Consider the following 15,053-nt stretch of genomic DNA (forward strand, 5'->3'; position numbering starts at 1 on the left):
TATTTTTGTAAATAAAGTTTTATTGGAATAGAGCCATGCTCATTTGTTTATGTATTGTCTGTGACTGCTTTTGTGCTATACTGTATGACCCACAAAGCCCAAAATTAAAATCTTTACTCTCCAGCCCTTTGCAGAGAAAGTTTGCCAACCCTTGGTCTAAGACGATGTTGATCATGGTCATATAGTTAAATACATTGTTTCACCTGTCTTATTCATGTACATTGATGCCAGGAAGGAGCCTTGGATTGTGGATCTGTGTAAATTGGCCTCAGATTGGAGTAGTTATAGCAAGAAGCCTGTTGTTTAGATTTTACTCTGTCCGGTAGGATCACCTATGAATACAGTGACCATACATTTCAGTTTGCTTGGAACAGTCCTGGTTTACATCTGTTGTTCCAGGTTATTATTATAGTACAATAACATTGCATACTGTTATTATAATATAATAATTAATAGATGCTCTCTTTTACTCTTAATATCCCCCAGTTCGAATGATAAACTTATGGTCATTCTATCTGTGAAAATTCACTGAGAAGGGTAGTGGATACAGAAATAGTGATAGAATAGTGACAACTATGCAAAGTGGAACTTAAGAGATTAATTTTATTTATTTATTTTATTTTATTTTTTTGTGCTACGCGGACCTCTCACTGTTGTGGCCTCTCCCGTTGTGGAGCACAGGCTCTAGACGCGCAGGCTCAGTGGCCATGGTTCACGGGCCCAGCCGCTCCGCGGCATGTGGGATCTTCCCGGACCGGGGCACGAACCTGTGTCCCCTGCATCGGCAGGTGGACTCTCAACCACTGCGCCACCAGGGAAGCCCTAAGAGATTAATTTTTGAAAGTTTGTATCAGAGGTCCCCAAGACCATCTCAGTGATTTGCTAGGAATCACAGGACTCAGAAGTTGCTATGTTTATGGTTAGGGTTTATTACAGTGAAAGTATACAGAGTAAAACCATCAAAGGCACATGAAGGGAAGTATGGAGGAAACCAGGTGCAAGCTTCCAGGTGTTGTCCCTTTCTACTGGAGTCACACAAGATGTGCTTAATTCCCCCAGAAGTGATATGTGATGACATGTGCAAAGTGTTCCAAACTAGGCAACTCACCCTAGCCTGGTTTCCAGGATTTTTATTGGGGGTCAGTCACATAGGCCTGTGACACCTCCATGACTGACCTTGGTTACTTAAGCTCCAGAACCTCAGAGAAAAAATACGTTCATTGAAAATCACACTGTTAGCATAAACTGTCTGCTCACACTGGTACAGTGTGGCCCAGGGCCTCAAGCATGCAGAAATACTCTTATCAGACAGAACTTTCCAAGGGCTCAGAGCTCAGTTCCCAGGAACTAGCCAAAGGCTCGTCTGAAAACAGGCCATTTTGGGGAACGTATAGGGGTTGAACAACCCAGGCTTACTGAGTTAACCCTTTCCCACACAAGGTCGTACAAGGTATTTGAACCAGAGTTTGAATCCAGGTAAGTCAGATTCCAGAGTCTGTGCTCTTTCCATAAGTTTAATTTTTAGTGATCTTTTATACTGATTTGCTAATTAAAAATTATTGCCTATATTAGATGTAGTTGAGACTTGGACTGTGCCCATCTAGCTTGATAGATACTTATGACAAGCTTTCTTTTTTCCTCATATGAAGATAGGGAGCCTGATTTGAGTATTTTCCAGTATTTTTGTAAGTAATGGTGCTAACAATTTTTAGGTCTTAGTAATTTTCAGTGAAGTTTATTTTGTTTATTGTATTTCATTTATTAATGTATTGAAAAATAGTTTAGATGTACAGGCTATAATTATTCCTTTTGCACTTAATACAGTTTTTAATTTAAAAAAGAGAAATGTGATAATAGAGTTAGAAGTTTTACTTCACAATTAAGAATTGTCTGCCTTATAGGTAATAGATTTGAATGAACTTATTCAGTTCTCAAAAGCTTTTAACCTTTTTTTTCTTTTCTTTAGGTATTTGTGGAAACATTAGACAAGTGTTTTGAAAACGTCTGTGAACTGGATTTAATTTTCCATGTAGACAAGGTACAGTTTCTACATTATCAAATTTTCTGAGTTTTTTATCTTAGAAAAAAATGTTAATTTGTCAAAGTAAAAATAGATTTAGTGAATAATACTGTTTTTATTCCTTTATTCAATTCATACGTATATTTACTGTGAGCCAGGCATTGTGCTTAGTGAAGAAGGTTCAGACCATGGCCTTAGAGGAATTCACATCTAGAGGAGGACAGTGGGAATGGAGGAAATTATATTTAAACTGGATTTTTTTAGGGATTAGTAGATATTTCACAGACAGAAAAGGAGAGGATGACTCTACAGACAGAGATATAAAATACATGCTTTTTGTGAGGGGAGGATTTTATATTGCTCATGAGGCCTTAAAGTACCTTTAGTGACATGGATTTTGGGCTTCGTTCTGAAGCAATTTAGTTTTTTAAAACAAGTTTCTATTAACATTATCGTTGCTTTGTTTGTTCATTTTTTGCGGGGGCAAGATAATTGTTTTTTTCTGTGTTAAGGATGTTGGATTGGTAGGTGGGAGATTAAAGTCAAGGAAATCAATTAGAAGTCTATTGCAGTAGTCCAGAAAGAAATGAACTAAGGCAGTAGAGTAGGGATGAAAGAAAGTATATAATTGATAGGACTTGATGGCTTATTGAAAGGAGGTGAGAGAAAGGAAGAATGACTGAAATTCTCTAGCCAGTATTACTGGGTATTGGGGATAGGAAATTTACGAGGAAGAGATTCCACTTTTAGTATATATAGATTTTTTTTTTCTCTATAAGTTCATATAATGTAACAGACTGTTTTGAATGGTTAAGCCATTGAATTAAATTGTCTGGAAATAATCTGAAAATTTTGGCAAAAAATTGTGATTTTTAAAAATCAGCTTTATTGAAGTGTAATTTACACACATGAAAATTCAGTGGCTTTAAGCATACATTTGCCTAAGTTTTGGCACGTGCATTTAGTTATGTAACCAGTACCACAATCAAGATACAGCACAAGGAATGCATTATATTATTTGTGAACATCAAAAGAATACATTTACTATTAGCTCGTCCTTTAGATCATATTTCTCATTTACTAAATGATTTAATTTCATATATTGACTCATTTTGGATATAGAACTTAAACTTGATATTTTTAAGAGAATTATTTTAGTTTTCTACTGCTTTTCTCTATTATCTGTCTTATGCTATTTGCACTTACAAAGACTCCTGTTATTTTTAGGCATTAAGGTTCACAATATTCTAAAATATGCTTTGATACATGGTTAAAATGTTTAAAATTCTATTTTTAAAATGACTGCTCAAAGATCACTAGCTTACATGTTGCATCTAGCAATTTTTTGAGAAAATTGAAGATTCTATTGTAAAATATTGTAGCAAGAGTAAAGTTGTCACATTTGTAGCAGAGAATAAAAGTTTTCCTTAATAGGAAAATTAAGCTCTACATATATACAACTTCCATACATGATACACAGTGTTTTTAAAACTTCTATTTTATGTAAATATATGTTCATTTTAGAAAAATCAGAAAATATAAATAAGAGGAGAATAAATAGCCGCTATCTCAATTTCAGAGATTGCCTAGTATTAAAAGATAAACTGAGGCACACTAAAAATTTTAAGAGTTTATTTGAGTAAAAATTGATTCAAATTGGTCAGCACCAAACCGGAAGTGGTTAGGAATATTCCGCTGACAGGAGCTAGGGGAAAGACGTTTATAGAGAAGAGGCAGAAGCAAAGCAAGGGAATTATCTGATTGGCTATTGCTTAAGCACCTGTATTATTTGGGAAAGCCAAGGTGGCTGTTTGTGATTGGTTGCTCTTAGGTGTTGATTTCTTAACCTTGAGGCATTTTAGGCTGAGGTTGTGCTTTGCTTATGTATTAGAGCCGCCTCAGTCTAATTGCCTCCTTTTTTTTTTTTTTTTTTGCAGTATGTGGGCCTCTCACTGCTGTGGCCTCTCCCGTTGCGGAGCACAGGCTCCGGACGCGCAGGCTCAGCGGCCATGGCTCACGGGCCTAGCCGCTCCGCAGCATGTGGGATCTTCCCGGACCGGGGCACGAACCCGTGTCCCCTGCATCGGCAGGTGGACTCGCAACCACTGCGCCACCAGGGAAGCCCTCGCCTCCTTTTTTTAATTAACACTAGTGTTAACATTTTAGAGTATGTGTAGTTCTAGACTTTTTTGTACAAATGAGTACTGAAACAAATATGTCTTTAAAAAAATCAAAAATAGGATCACATATGTAGTCTGTATAGCCTGTTCATTTCACACAACAGTGTATCACTGTTTTGAAACCTGCCAGAATTAGCTGGCCTAAACTCTTGTTTTAATTTTTTTTCAATGCAATGAGAAAAAAGCTTCAGTATAACAAGAGTTAGAGACCAGTAAAATAGACATTTCCTGTCCCTGTACTCTCTGTCTAAAACAATGCTAGTCTTGTTTTCAGCCCTTCTATGAAAGTAGGCTTGTTTTCAACTTTCAAGCAGCCCTGGACCTTCCAACAGTCAGAGATCTCCTAAATAGCTCAACTCATTTCTTCCTAGGAGCAAATACAGAGTTTTGTACACAATCCTCTGTGTGCTGTTATACTACACTTGGATAGAGGGAAGGAGGAAGTTGTAAAGAATACCCCTTTTGTTATCAGTCAGGATGGGCTAGTTTATGCTGCAGTAACAATATCAGAGTATTTCTAATTTACACAGTATGTTTATCATGTCCCACATGCTGTCAGTCTGGAATCCATGGTGACAAAGCTGCCGGTATCTGGAAAATCATCAGTTTTTATGTCAGAGAGAAAAGAGTTTTCATGGGTAAATTTATCTGCTTTTCAAACTATCACACATGATAGTTTTGCCAAATGTTTGGCCACTACAAGCATGGATCACTAACTTTCTAGCCTCCGATATAATTTCCATGTGGCCTACTGCCCAACCCCTAAGTCAATGTCTTTTCCTTTATTGTGATTGTTATCAGTTTCTCATTACAAACCTTCAAGTACTAATTTGTGTATCAGTCACATAAGCTAATATTTGTAGTCACCCTGAAGTAGTGGAACAGCACCCCCTGCCCAAAATTGATTTGGATGTAGAGACTGAAGATACCACATGTACACCAAGAGGATCTGATCTGAAAAGGTTTATCGTTCACATAATAAGCTTTTGGGGGGAAAACAAGGAACAGCGACTATCTTGGGGTTTTATGTGGTTAGGGGGTAGGGCTGGGTTGAGGGTTTCCACATGCAGGCCAGGCAGGTCTTATGTAATTTAAACTTCCTGCCAGTGCAAAGGAAGGAGCACCTGGACTTTATCAGTTTGCCCACATGTGGGCAGAAGAGGAAGGGAGAACAGTGGGATTTGAAAGCTGTCAGCAGGCAGGCATCAAAAATGGAGTCAGACTCTTTATTACAGCTAAGTTATGCTGTGGTAATAACACCTAAAATATGAGTAACTTGGTTTATTTCTTATACTGCATGGCCACTGTGGGTTTGCTGGGAAGGTCTGCATATTTGCGCAACTGTGTTACCTGCCCATTTCCTGAACACTGTGGCTTTAATTGGGCAGCCCCAGGTTGTCACCACTACTGCAGCACAGCATCAAATCCCAGGGCAAAGATGAAAGAGCTAAAGATTTATAAAGAGCTTGGTTTGGAGCATGTATGACATGTATGGACAGCTATAAAAGTGCTCTGTCTACTCCTCCCTGCATTCCCCCCATCCCCCAGAAGATCAGGCTAAGGGAGATCTGATTGGAGGCCTCAGTGTCTTTCCTACCCTCCAGGCCAGGAGAATGAAGAATTAAGAGTGAGAGTGGAGAGGTTTCCTCTAGCCCGGTCCCTCTTAAGGAGTTTGATAGCCTATCCTTAAACCACAGGACACAGAGTGAGAATCTCCTTTTCCTTTCACCACCTGAAGAAATCTAACCATTAAGAGTATCTCAGCAACCACACCTAGGTACCAGTGAGCCGACAGAGAAAAAAGAATGCCATCTCAACAGAGAGACGAGGAACAGGCTGAACAATCAGAACATATGCTCCGTGAAAAAGAACTACCACAGGAGATCAGTGAACACTTGAAATTTTAAAATGGTAAAAAGTGCTTAAGGAGATGCAATTCGAAAAGGTCTTCCTGGGGCTTAAAAATGTGTTTTCAAACTATAGAGTTTAAAGAAGAGAATGGTCACAGTTGAGGCTTGAATTACAGATAGAAGATGAATGCAGGAAATAATCTCAAAGCATATAATTGAAAGATTAAGAGATAGAAAACATGAAGGAAAAGGTAAGAGAATATGAAGTATTTAGCATGCATTATAAAAGTATTTTGAAGCTGTTATCCACCTGGGGGAAAGGAGAGTAGGGAATAACAGAGCATTTAGTAGGAAAACAAGGCATCTCAGTGGTAGAAAGACTTGATATTTTACAAATAAGAAAAAGTCATATTTGATTAAAAGAGCAAGGAAAGGGATAGTTTTCATTAATAAAAATTATAAACAGTAGAATCTCTGATTTAAAAGGGGGAAATAATATAAATAAAATCTGATCAAGACAACCAACTTTGGGGGAAAGGAAAATTATTTAAAATAAATGTATTATTCAGTATAGTAAGTGTGAATTGAATGAAACAATCCATTAAAAGTTAGAGATGATGCGTTTAAAAAGGTACAGCTTTGGGGCTTCCCTGGTGGCGCAGTGGTTGAGAGTCCACCTGCCAATGCAGGGGACATGGATTCGTGCCCCGGTCCGGGAGGATCCTACATGCTGCAGAGTGGCTGGGCCCGTGAGCCATGGCCGCTGAGCCTGCGCGTCCGGAGCCTGTGCTCCGCAACGGGAGAGGCCACAACAGTGAGAGGCCTGCATACCGCAAAAAAAAAAAAAAAAAAAGTACAGCTTATATAGGAAAGACAGGATAAATTCTAGAGTATTCCCTTTATTAACCAGTTTCCATAACATTTGGTTCCCTAGCAGTCACCAGAAGTGATCATTGAATTTCTTTTTTAGTACCCTTGTGACATACGAATTTTAACATAATTGATTTGTTTTAATCCACTGTGGATATTATTCTTTTTGATGCTCAAATTGCCCTATCTTTGGCCAGTGGGGGAACCCCTTCACGTTGTCTTCTGGGTTCTTTTGACATGACCCCTCTCCCCCTCCATGGACTTCGATAGATGCTTTGTGTTCTGGTACAACTAGATGTTCCAGATTCACTTTATTTATTTCTGGCTCTAGATATGTTATCAGTCATTCCTTCTAGGAGCCCTGATTTTTTTTTTTTTTAAAGTGGGAAATGGTATGGAGAAGCCATAGTCTGGATGGAGGTGCTTGTAATTATGAGGTTGATCATTGTTTCTCCACCTTTTCTATGGGCAGAGCGTCTTATATATTTTTTGCCTTAGCCCTCATGTTAGTGTTCTCTCTGTAAGGTTCCTTTTAGTGGATGATGATGTATAGAAATGACAGTCCTAGCAACATGTATGCTAGTTGGTAGAGGTGTGATTATTACTTCTGGTTCTCAGAGAACCAAGCTAGGAAATAGATGTATGTACACACACACACACACACACCCCTGCCTATTTCTATATCTTTATATATATTAAAAATCATTGAGTTCTTCTTAATACCCCAGCGTCTAGTGCAACACTACAGAATTTATTCTAGCCTTCATCTTTTCCATATCTGCACTTTGCTTCTCTGACAGTGAGAGATTATTCTCATTCCTATTATTTGTATTATTGTTGATGCATTTACTTAATTTGCTTAATCCTTCCTTTCTATAACCCAGCTCCTGGCTGGGCCATTCAAAGCCAGACATGCCGGGCTTCACCCTCACCTGCCAGCACTAGTCAAATGCTTGGCACCCCTCTTCTACTGAGCAAGTTGTTAGAAAGTCAAACCTGATAAAAAAAATTGCAGTAAATAAAAGTACTTCTTAAAAACTTAGATGATTTGAAAAAGAAATTAATGAAATTTCTAGAAGAGAAAAATGTCAAAATTAAAATTTTCAGTGGATGGGTTTAAACATAAACATATCTGAGTAAATAGAAAGGTAGAATACATTGTCCATAATGCAGCATAAAAGGACAAGAAAGCCTGAAAATGTGAAATACAGTTTACAGGTCAGGGAAGATAGAGCAAGAAATATCTAATGAAAAAGAGAGAAAGAACGAGGCATATTCAATATCTGAGTATCTAATGGCTGAGAATTTTTCAGAATTAATGGAAGATGCCAATCCACAGATAAAAGAATCACAAGCAGAATAAATAAAAGGAAATCTACACATAGACTAATGATAGTAAAATTGAATAGCAGAGAGAGAGCTCTTAAAATCATCCAGAAATAAAAGACGTATTACTTTCACAAGAGCAGTGGTCAGGCTGGGAAGTGACTTCTCAACAGCAACCACAGAAGTTAGAAGATGTTGTGTTGAAAGAAAGTAACTGTCAACTGTAGTTCTAAAATTAGCAAAACCATCTTTCAAGATTATGGGTGAAATAAAAACATTATTTGAGAAATAATGAGGAAATTTGCAACCAGCAAGCCTTTGGACTAAATGAAATTCTAAAGAGGGCAATTTACACAGAAAGAAATCTGAAATATAAGGAGTGAGTTGAAGAGGGAAGAAGCAAAGAAAGAAGTAAATTTATGGGTAAGGATAAAAGAACATTGACTCTTAAAGTACTTATGAGATTAAAATGAAAAAAAAATTGTAGCATTAAAATATAAGTCAATAATAACACAGAAGCCAGGAGTATTCTAAGGTCTTTTTTTTTTTTTTTTTTTTTGCGGTATTCAGGCCTCTCACTGTTGTGGCCTCTCCCGTTGCGGAGCACAGGCTCCGGACACACAGGCTCAGTGGCCATGGCTCACGGGCCCAGCTGCTCTGCGGCATGTGGGATCTTCCCGGACCGGGGCACGAACCCGTGTCCCCTGCGTCAGCAGGCGGACTCTCAACCACTGCGCCACCAGGGAAGCCCCTAAGGTCTTTTAATGAGCATCCATGACCCTTATGATAAGCAGCCTTTAAAAAGGATTTCTGTATAATCAACCCAAAATATAGAATAGCAAGTAGAACAGCTTTCTAGTTTTTCAGGCTTGAATATTTTGAATTTTCCAATTTGAAACATTCATATTCAGTGTGAGTATAAAATGCATTGTGCAACAAAATACAATTACTCTTACCTATTACTCTATTTATTTTTGTTTTCTGTTTGGCCACACAGCACGGCTTTTGGGATCTTAGTTCCCCAATCGGAGATTAAACCTGTGCCCCTGCAGTGGAAGCGCTGCATCCTAACCACTGGATCACCAGGGAATTCCTTTACCTGTTGCTTTAAATTACTATACCACTGTTGCTTTCCATTGGTCAGCAATTAACAAATGTCTCATTATTAGTAGTATATTATAGTATGTTAAAGTATGTTATATACTTAACCTTTCTATTTTGTCTTGAAAATTTTATCAAAATTTTGATGGCTAACAAAATATACTCTTAATTCCTTTCAAAATTACTCACAAAATTGTCATACTTTAGACTTCTCTTTCATGATATAATATTAAAGAAGAGAGAAGTTTGTGTGGGGATTATGCTCTTTAGCAGGAGAACCTGCTCAACTGCATCAATCTCAAGATATTATCCACATACCTAGAACTGATTATTTCCTTAGCAAACACTTTCTTCAGGTTAATGATATTATCAAGTGAAAGTTTTGTTTTGTTTTGATTTTTTGGCTGTGTTCGTTGCTGCATGCGGGTTTTCTCTAGTTGCAGCGAGTGGGGTCTACTCTTCGTTGTGGTGCGCGGGCTTCTCACTGCAGTGGCTTCTCTTAGTTGTGGAGCACGGGCTCTAGGTGCACAGGCTTCAGTAGTTGCAGCACACAGGCTCAGTAGTTGTGACTCGCTGGCTCTAGAGCTCAGGCTCAGTAGTTGTGGTGCAAGGGCTTAGTTGCTCCGGATTCTTAACCACTGTGCCACCAGAGAAGTCCCCAGGTGAAAGTTTTGATTTATATAACACTTTGATATGTCAGCTATCCTGTTGGAGAATAATTATACAAAAATTTAATATATTTTTAGATTTAATGAAGTTCTGATAAATATATTTTGAGAGGATGTATTTCTGAAGCTAAGCTTTTTTTTTTAAATGTTGGTAGTGACTCCAGTAAAACCCAAAGACATACATTTTCTTACTTAAATTTTTTCATTATATCTTTTATTTATAAATACCCATAGAGCTAAAGCATGACAAGAAAATATCATACTTCGTTGATTCTAAAATGCTGATTTTCTTTCACATTTTAACATTTTTGAGATCAGTATGCATTTACAATTCTATAGCTTGCCATAATTTTTTTTTTTTTTCACTTTTTCTGGTAGTTACATTTTATTTTTTAAATTTATTTTCTTTTCCCGCATTGGGTCTTCGTTGCTGCACACAGACTTTCTGTAGTTGCAGCAAGTGGGGGCTACTCTTTGTTGTGGTGCACGGGCTTCTCCTTGCCGTGGCTTCTCTTGTTACGGAGCATGGGCTCTAGGTACGCGGGCTTCAGTAGTTGTGGCACGAGGGCTCAGTAGTTGTGGTTAATGGGCTCTAGAGCGCAGGCTCAGTAGTTGTGGTGCACAGGTTTAGTTGCTCCATGGTATGTGGGATCTTTCCAGACCACGGCTCGAACCGTGTCCCCTGCGTTGGCAGACAGGTTCTTAACCACTGTGCCACCAGGAAAGTCCCTAGAGCAGTGGAGTAGGTCGCTCTGTCCTCCTACTGCTCTGGCAGCAGCAGGTGGGTGGGAGGCAGGCATCTGAAGACCCCATGCGTACCTCGCCCCCAACAGCCCTCTGCTTGGCCGCTACCCTGGCGGGGTTGAGGCAGCGGGGCTGGCTGCTTGTCATAATTTAATTGTCAGCACTTTTCCTTTTCAGTGGTATGTAAAGTAATGATGTTTTTTATGATCAGTTGTACTTACATTTGAAGAAATATCAAAACGTGAAGTGAGGTTTAGACCATTTAGAATTATAAATACAGGTATTAATAGATTACTTGAGGTACATTATTTAAATTTTTATTAGAAAATACATGTCTTAACATTTTATTATCAAATTAGTAAGACTATGACCCACAGGTACATAAATGGAAATTTGCTAACATATTTAAAATAATGTGTCATTTCATCAAAATCGGCTATTTTCTTAATAATAAAAAAAATCATTTCTTACAGTATTACGGTCTTTAGAGTAGACTTATAACTCTGCTTTGCCTCCCCTTCAACTCCTTTTAAAACTCCTGTTCAGTTTTCTTTTTCAAGAGGAGAAGAGGGAGGTGTTCCTTGCAAAACACATTTTACAAAATATTTATTGAGTGCTTAACACTTTGCAGGGTTATGTGAAGAATATGTTCTTACCCCAGTCCTCAAGTAATTGTTTTAGGAAGATGTGTGGTGTCTGTCTGCCTGTGTCTGTGTTTGTCTGTCTCACAGACACACACCATTAACATTACAGTGTTATTCATATATTTTATTATTTTTAAATTACAATAATAATACTTAAATTTCTTGAAACAAAGAAGTCAAATAGTACTGAAGGCTATATGATTAAACATGAAAGTTCTTCTTACCTTGTCCCCTTCCTTATACCTATTCACCACTACCCCACTTCCCTGAAGTAATTTCTCTTAATAGTTTGTCTAGGTAGGCTTCCAGACTTTCTTTCTATATGTTTCCAAAGATATGCATAGTTCTCTTGGTTCAGTGAGTGATAAAGCATGTTTTTATTTCACGTAATGTTCTATGCCTTGCTTTATTGACTTCATCTCTCTTTAGATCCTTCCATATCAATACATATGTATCAGCTTTATTCTTAAGTGAAATATTGTGTAGAACGTATATGCCGTATTTTACTTGACCACCCCTGTAGTAAGATATTAACGTAGTCAAATTAAAAGATGTTTGGTGCAAAGGACCTCATTTCTAGCATAAGTTATAGTAAAGTAGCTTTATGCTTTGAAAACAAGTGACAATCCATAGAAAGGGCTCTATGTAATTTGACTTCCTTTCATTTTTTGTTTTTAGATGCTTGCTTCTGCCTGGTTGACCTGTAACTGTTAAAAAGTGAAATGTAGGACTTCCCTGGTGATCCAGTGGTTGACTCCATGCTTCCAATGCAGGGAGGGTGGGTGCGATCCCTAGTCGGGGAACTAAGATCCCACATGCTGTGCAGTGTGACAAAAAAAAAAACAAAAAAAAAACAGTGAAATGTGTTTGATTTAATCTTCATTTACTCTCCAGTGATTACGTAGGCTTTACACAACTAAGATGCTGCTGTCTGTAAGCACTGTATATAAATATTTAATAAATATGGTTTACTGATGGGGTAGTTAGACTAAGTACAAAAAATGCCGTGTTCTTTTAACCTGTGAATTTTAAGATAATTGAGATAAATGATTTTGAAGAAAGAAGTGTTGGCATCTAATATTTATTAGATGCCAACTATGTGCATTATAATATTTTGTAAATAATGATAAAATAATATAGAGACCACTTAATCTTATATGTTACAGTAGTTTTAAGCCAAAGTCTCAGGTTCTGCATTGACACATAGAAAGACTTATTGTTTAACACATGTAAAAAGTGGCATGCTTCTCTTATCACTAACAAATATTCAACACCTTTGAGCTACCTCTTAAATAACTTAAATAGGTACATGGCCATTACCTTTAATATTGTTCCTCTGAATGATCTCTCTTACTCTTTAGGAAGGTTTTTTTTTTTAAGCAATATATGCTAGTGTTAAAAGTTTTCAAAACAAATAAACAAACAAACAAACAAAAACTATGAAAGAAAGCTAAGTCTCCTTTCTTCCTCAGTCCTCCAGTCCCATTCTTTAGGCAACTACTATCTATTAAAAAATATTTGCAGCACATTATATAGCTATTGGAATGGTCAAAATCCAGAATACTGACAACGCCAAATGCTGGTAAGGATGTGAAGCAACAGGAATTCTCATTCATTTCTGGTGTGAATGCAAAATGATACAGTCACTTTGGAAGACAGTTTGGTGATACCTTAAAAAACTAAACATACTCTTATCATGCAATCCAGCAATCGTGCTCCGTGGTATTTACCCAAAAGAGTTGAAAACTTATGTCTATACAAAAGCCTGCACATGGATGTTTATAGCAACTCTTTTCATAGTTGCCAAAACTTTAAAGCAACCAAGATGTCCTTCAGTAGGTAAATGGATAAACAAGCTGTGTTATATTCAGTCAATGGAATTTTATTCAGTGCTAAAAATAAATGAACTATCAAACTATGAAAAGACATTGAGGAACCTTAAAATGCATATTACTAAGTGCAAGAAACCAATCAGAAAAGGCTATGTACTGTGTGATTCCAACTATATGACATTCTGGAAAAGGTAAAACTATGCATATACTGAAAAGATTAGTGGTTGTCAGGCTTGGGGAGGGAGGGGGATGAGTGAATAGGTGGAGCATAGAGGATATTTAGGATACTCTGTGTGATACCATAATGATAGATATATATCATATTTATCCAAACCCATAGAATGTACACCACCAAAAGAGAGCTCTTGAGGTAGACTATGACTTTGGGTGGTTATGATGTGTCAGTGTAGGTTCATCAGTTGTAATATATTTACCACTCTGGGTAAGCTGTGCATGTCAGAGGCCAGGCTGTATGTATGGGAAAGTTTCTGTATCTTCCTCTTAATTTTGTTGTGAACCTAAAACTGCTCTTAAAACAATAAAGTCTTTTTTTTTTTCTAATTATTTTCGTGCCTTTCCAGAATTTTTCTGGGTATATCCAAGTGTGTGTATGTGTGCAGTTTTTTTAGTATACCTCAGTGGGACCATATTATAGATATCGTTCTGTCCCTCTCATTTGTTCATTTAATAACTTATCAATATTTCTGAGGAACCTGTATATTTCTCACTTTTAGGTGTGTGATAATAGTGTAGATTCACCATTTTAGTTTTGTATTTTTCTTTGCTCTTACCAGCAGTTTCATTGATCATTCTTATTCTTGTACATATATCTGGCTCCAGTAACTTTTATTATTTTATTAACTCATAATGCTCATTTTCTCTTGCCTCTAACTTTCAATTCAGTCGGTTTTTTTGTCATTCTTTTTTTTTCCCCATTTAACATCTTTATTGGAGTATAATTGCTTTACAATGGTGTGTTAGTTTCTGCTTTATAACAAAGTGAATCAGTTATACATATACATATATCCCCATATCTCTTCCCTCTTGCGTCTCCCTCCCTCCCACCCTCCCTATCCCACCCCTCTAGGTGGTCACAAAGCACCAACAATTCAATCTTTATTTTCTTGTAGAACTGTGGGAATAATGTGTACAATGTGATCTCATTTGTGTACATTAGATATATACACATATAACAAGTATATGCGTAACAAGTTTTCTGGAAGGGTATATAAGATACAATTAACTGTGATTATCTTTAGAGGGACCTAATAACAGAAGCAGAGGATGGTAGAGACTATTTTTATATATAAGTTTCTGTATGGCTTATATTGTGATTTAAAAAAAATAAAAATGTAATTTAGAAGTTACAGTCTATGTCCAGAAGAAAAAGGCAAAAATACACTGTTAGTGTGGTATTTGCCACTTTTTAAACACTTAAATACCTATAAAAATTCATAAGAGAGAGTGAAAACTCGTTGAACTTTTAGGTGAACATCAAAGCAGTTTAGTAGATGAGTTGTATTATAAGCATATTGTTACCCTTTTATTTCCATAAAAATCTGTTTTAAGTAAAATTTATAAAACAAAATACTGAAATATGTCAACCATATGAGTTAGGGCTAAGCTAAAAGCAGACCTTTATCATCCTCTTTCTCATATTAAGTCTGCCAAAAATTCTTCTCAATTCTTGGAATATGAATTTTTCTATCAATAGACATGTTCACCTTCTTAATTTCCCCTCCACATGTGACATACCTTACTTTGGACACCATAACCTGAATAGTATTGGAGTAGCCTTCCAATTAATAGTTCTCATTC

At 37.0% G+C, this 15,053-nt stretch overlaps 1 protein-coding gene across 1 annotated transcript in view; it reads left to right on the plus strand.

Moving 5' to 3' along the window:
• Positions 1 to 15,053, plus strand: part of AP3S1 (adaptor related protein complex 3 subunit sigma 1) — a 70,074-nt gene that overhangs the window by 42,106 nt on the left and 12,915 nt on the right. The window contains 1 exon segment of the mRNA XM_079918578.1: positions 1,967 to 2,038. Coding sequence (XP_079774704.1) covers positions 1,967 to 2,038 — 72 coding nt within the window.

The sequence above is a fragment of the Stenella coeruleoalba genome (genome assembly GCF_951394435.1).
Source record: "Stenella coeruleoalba genome assembly, chromosome: 3".
In the NCBI taxonomy this organism is placed as follows: Eukaryota; Metazoa; Chordata; class Mammalia; order Artiodactyla; family Delphinidae; genus Stenella; species Stenella coeruleoalba.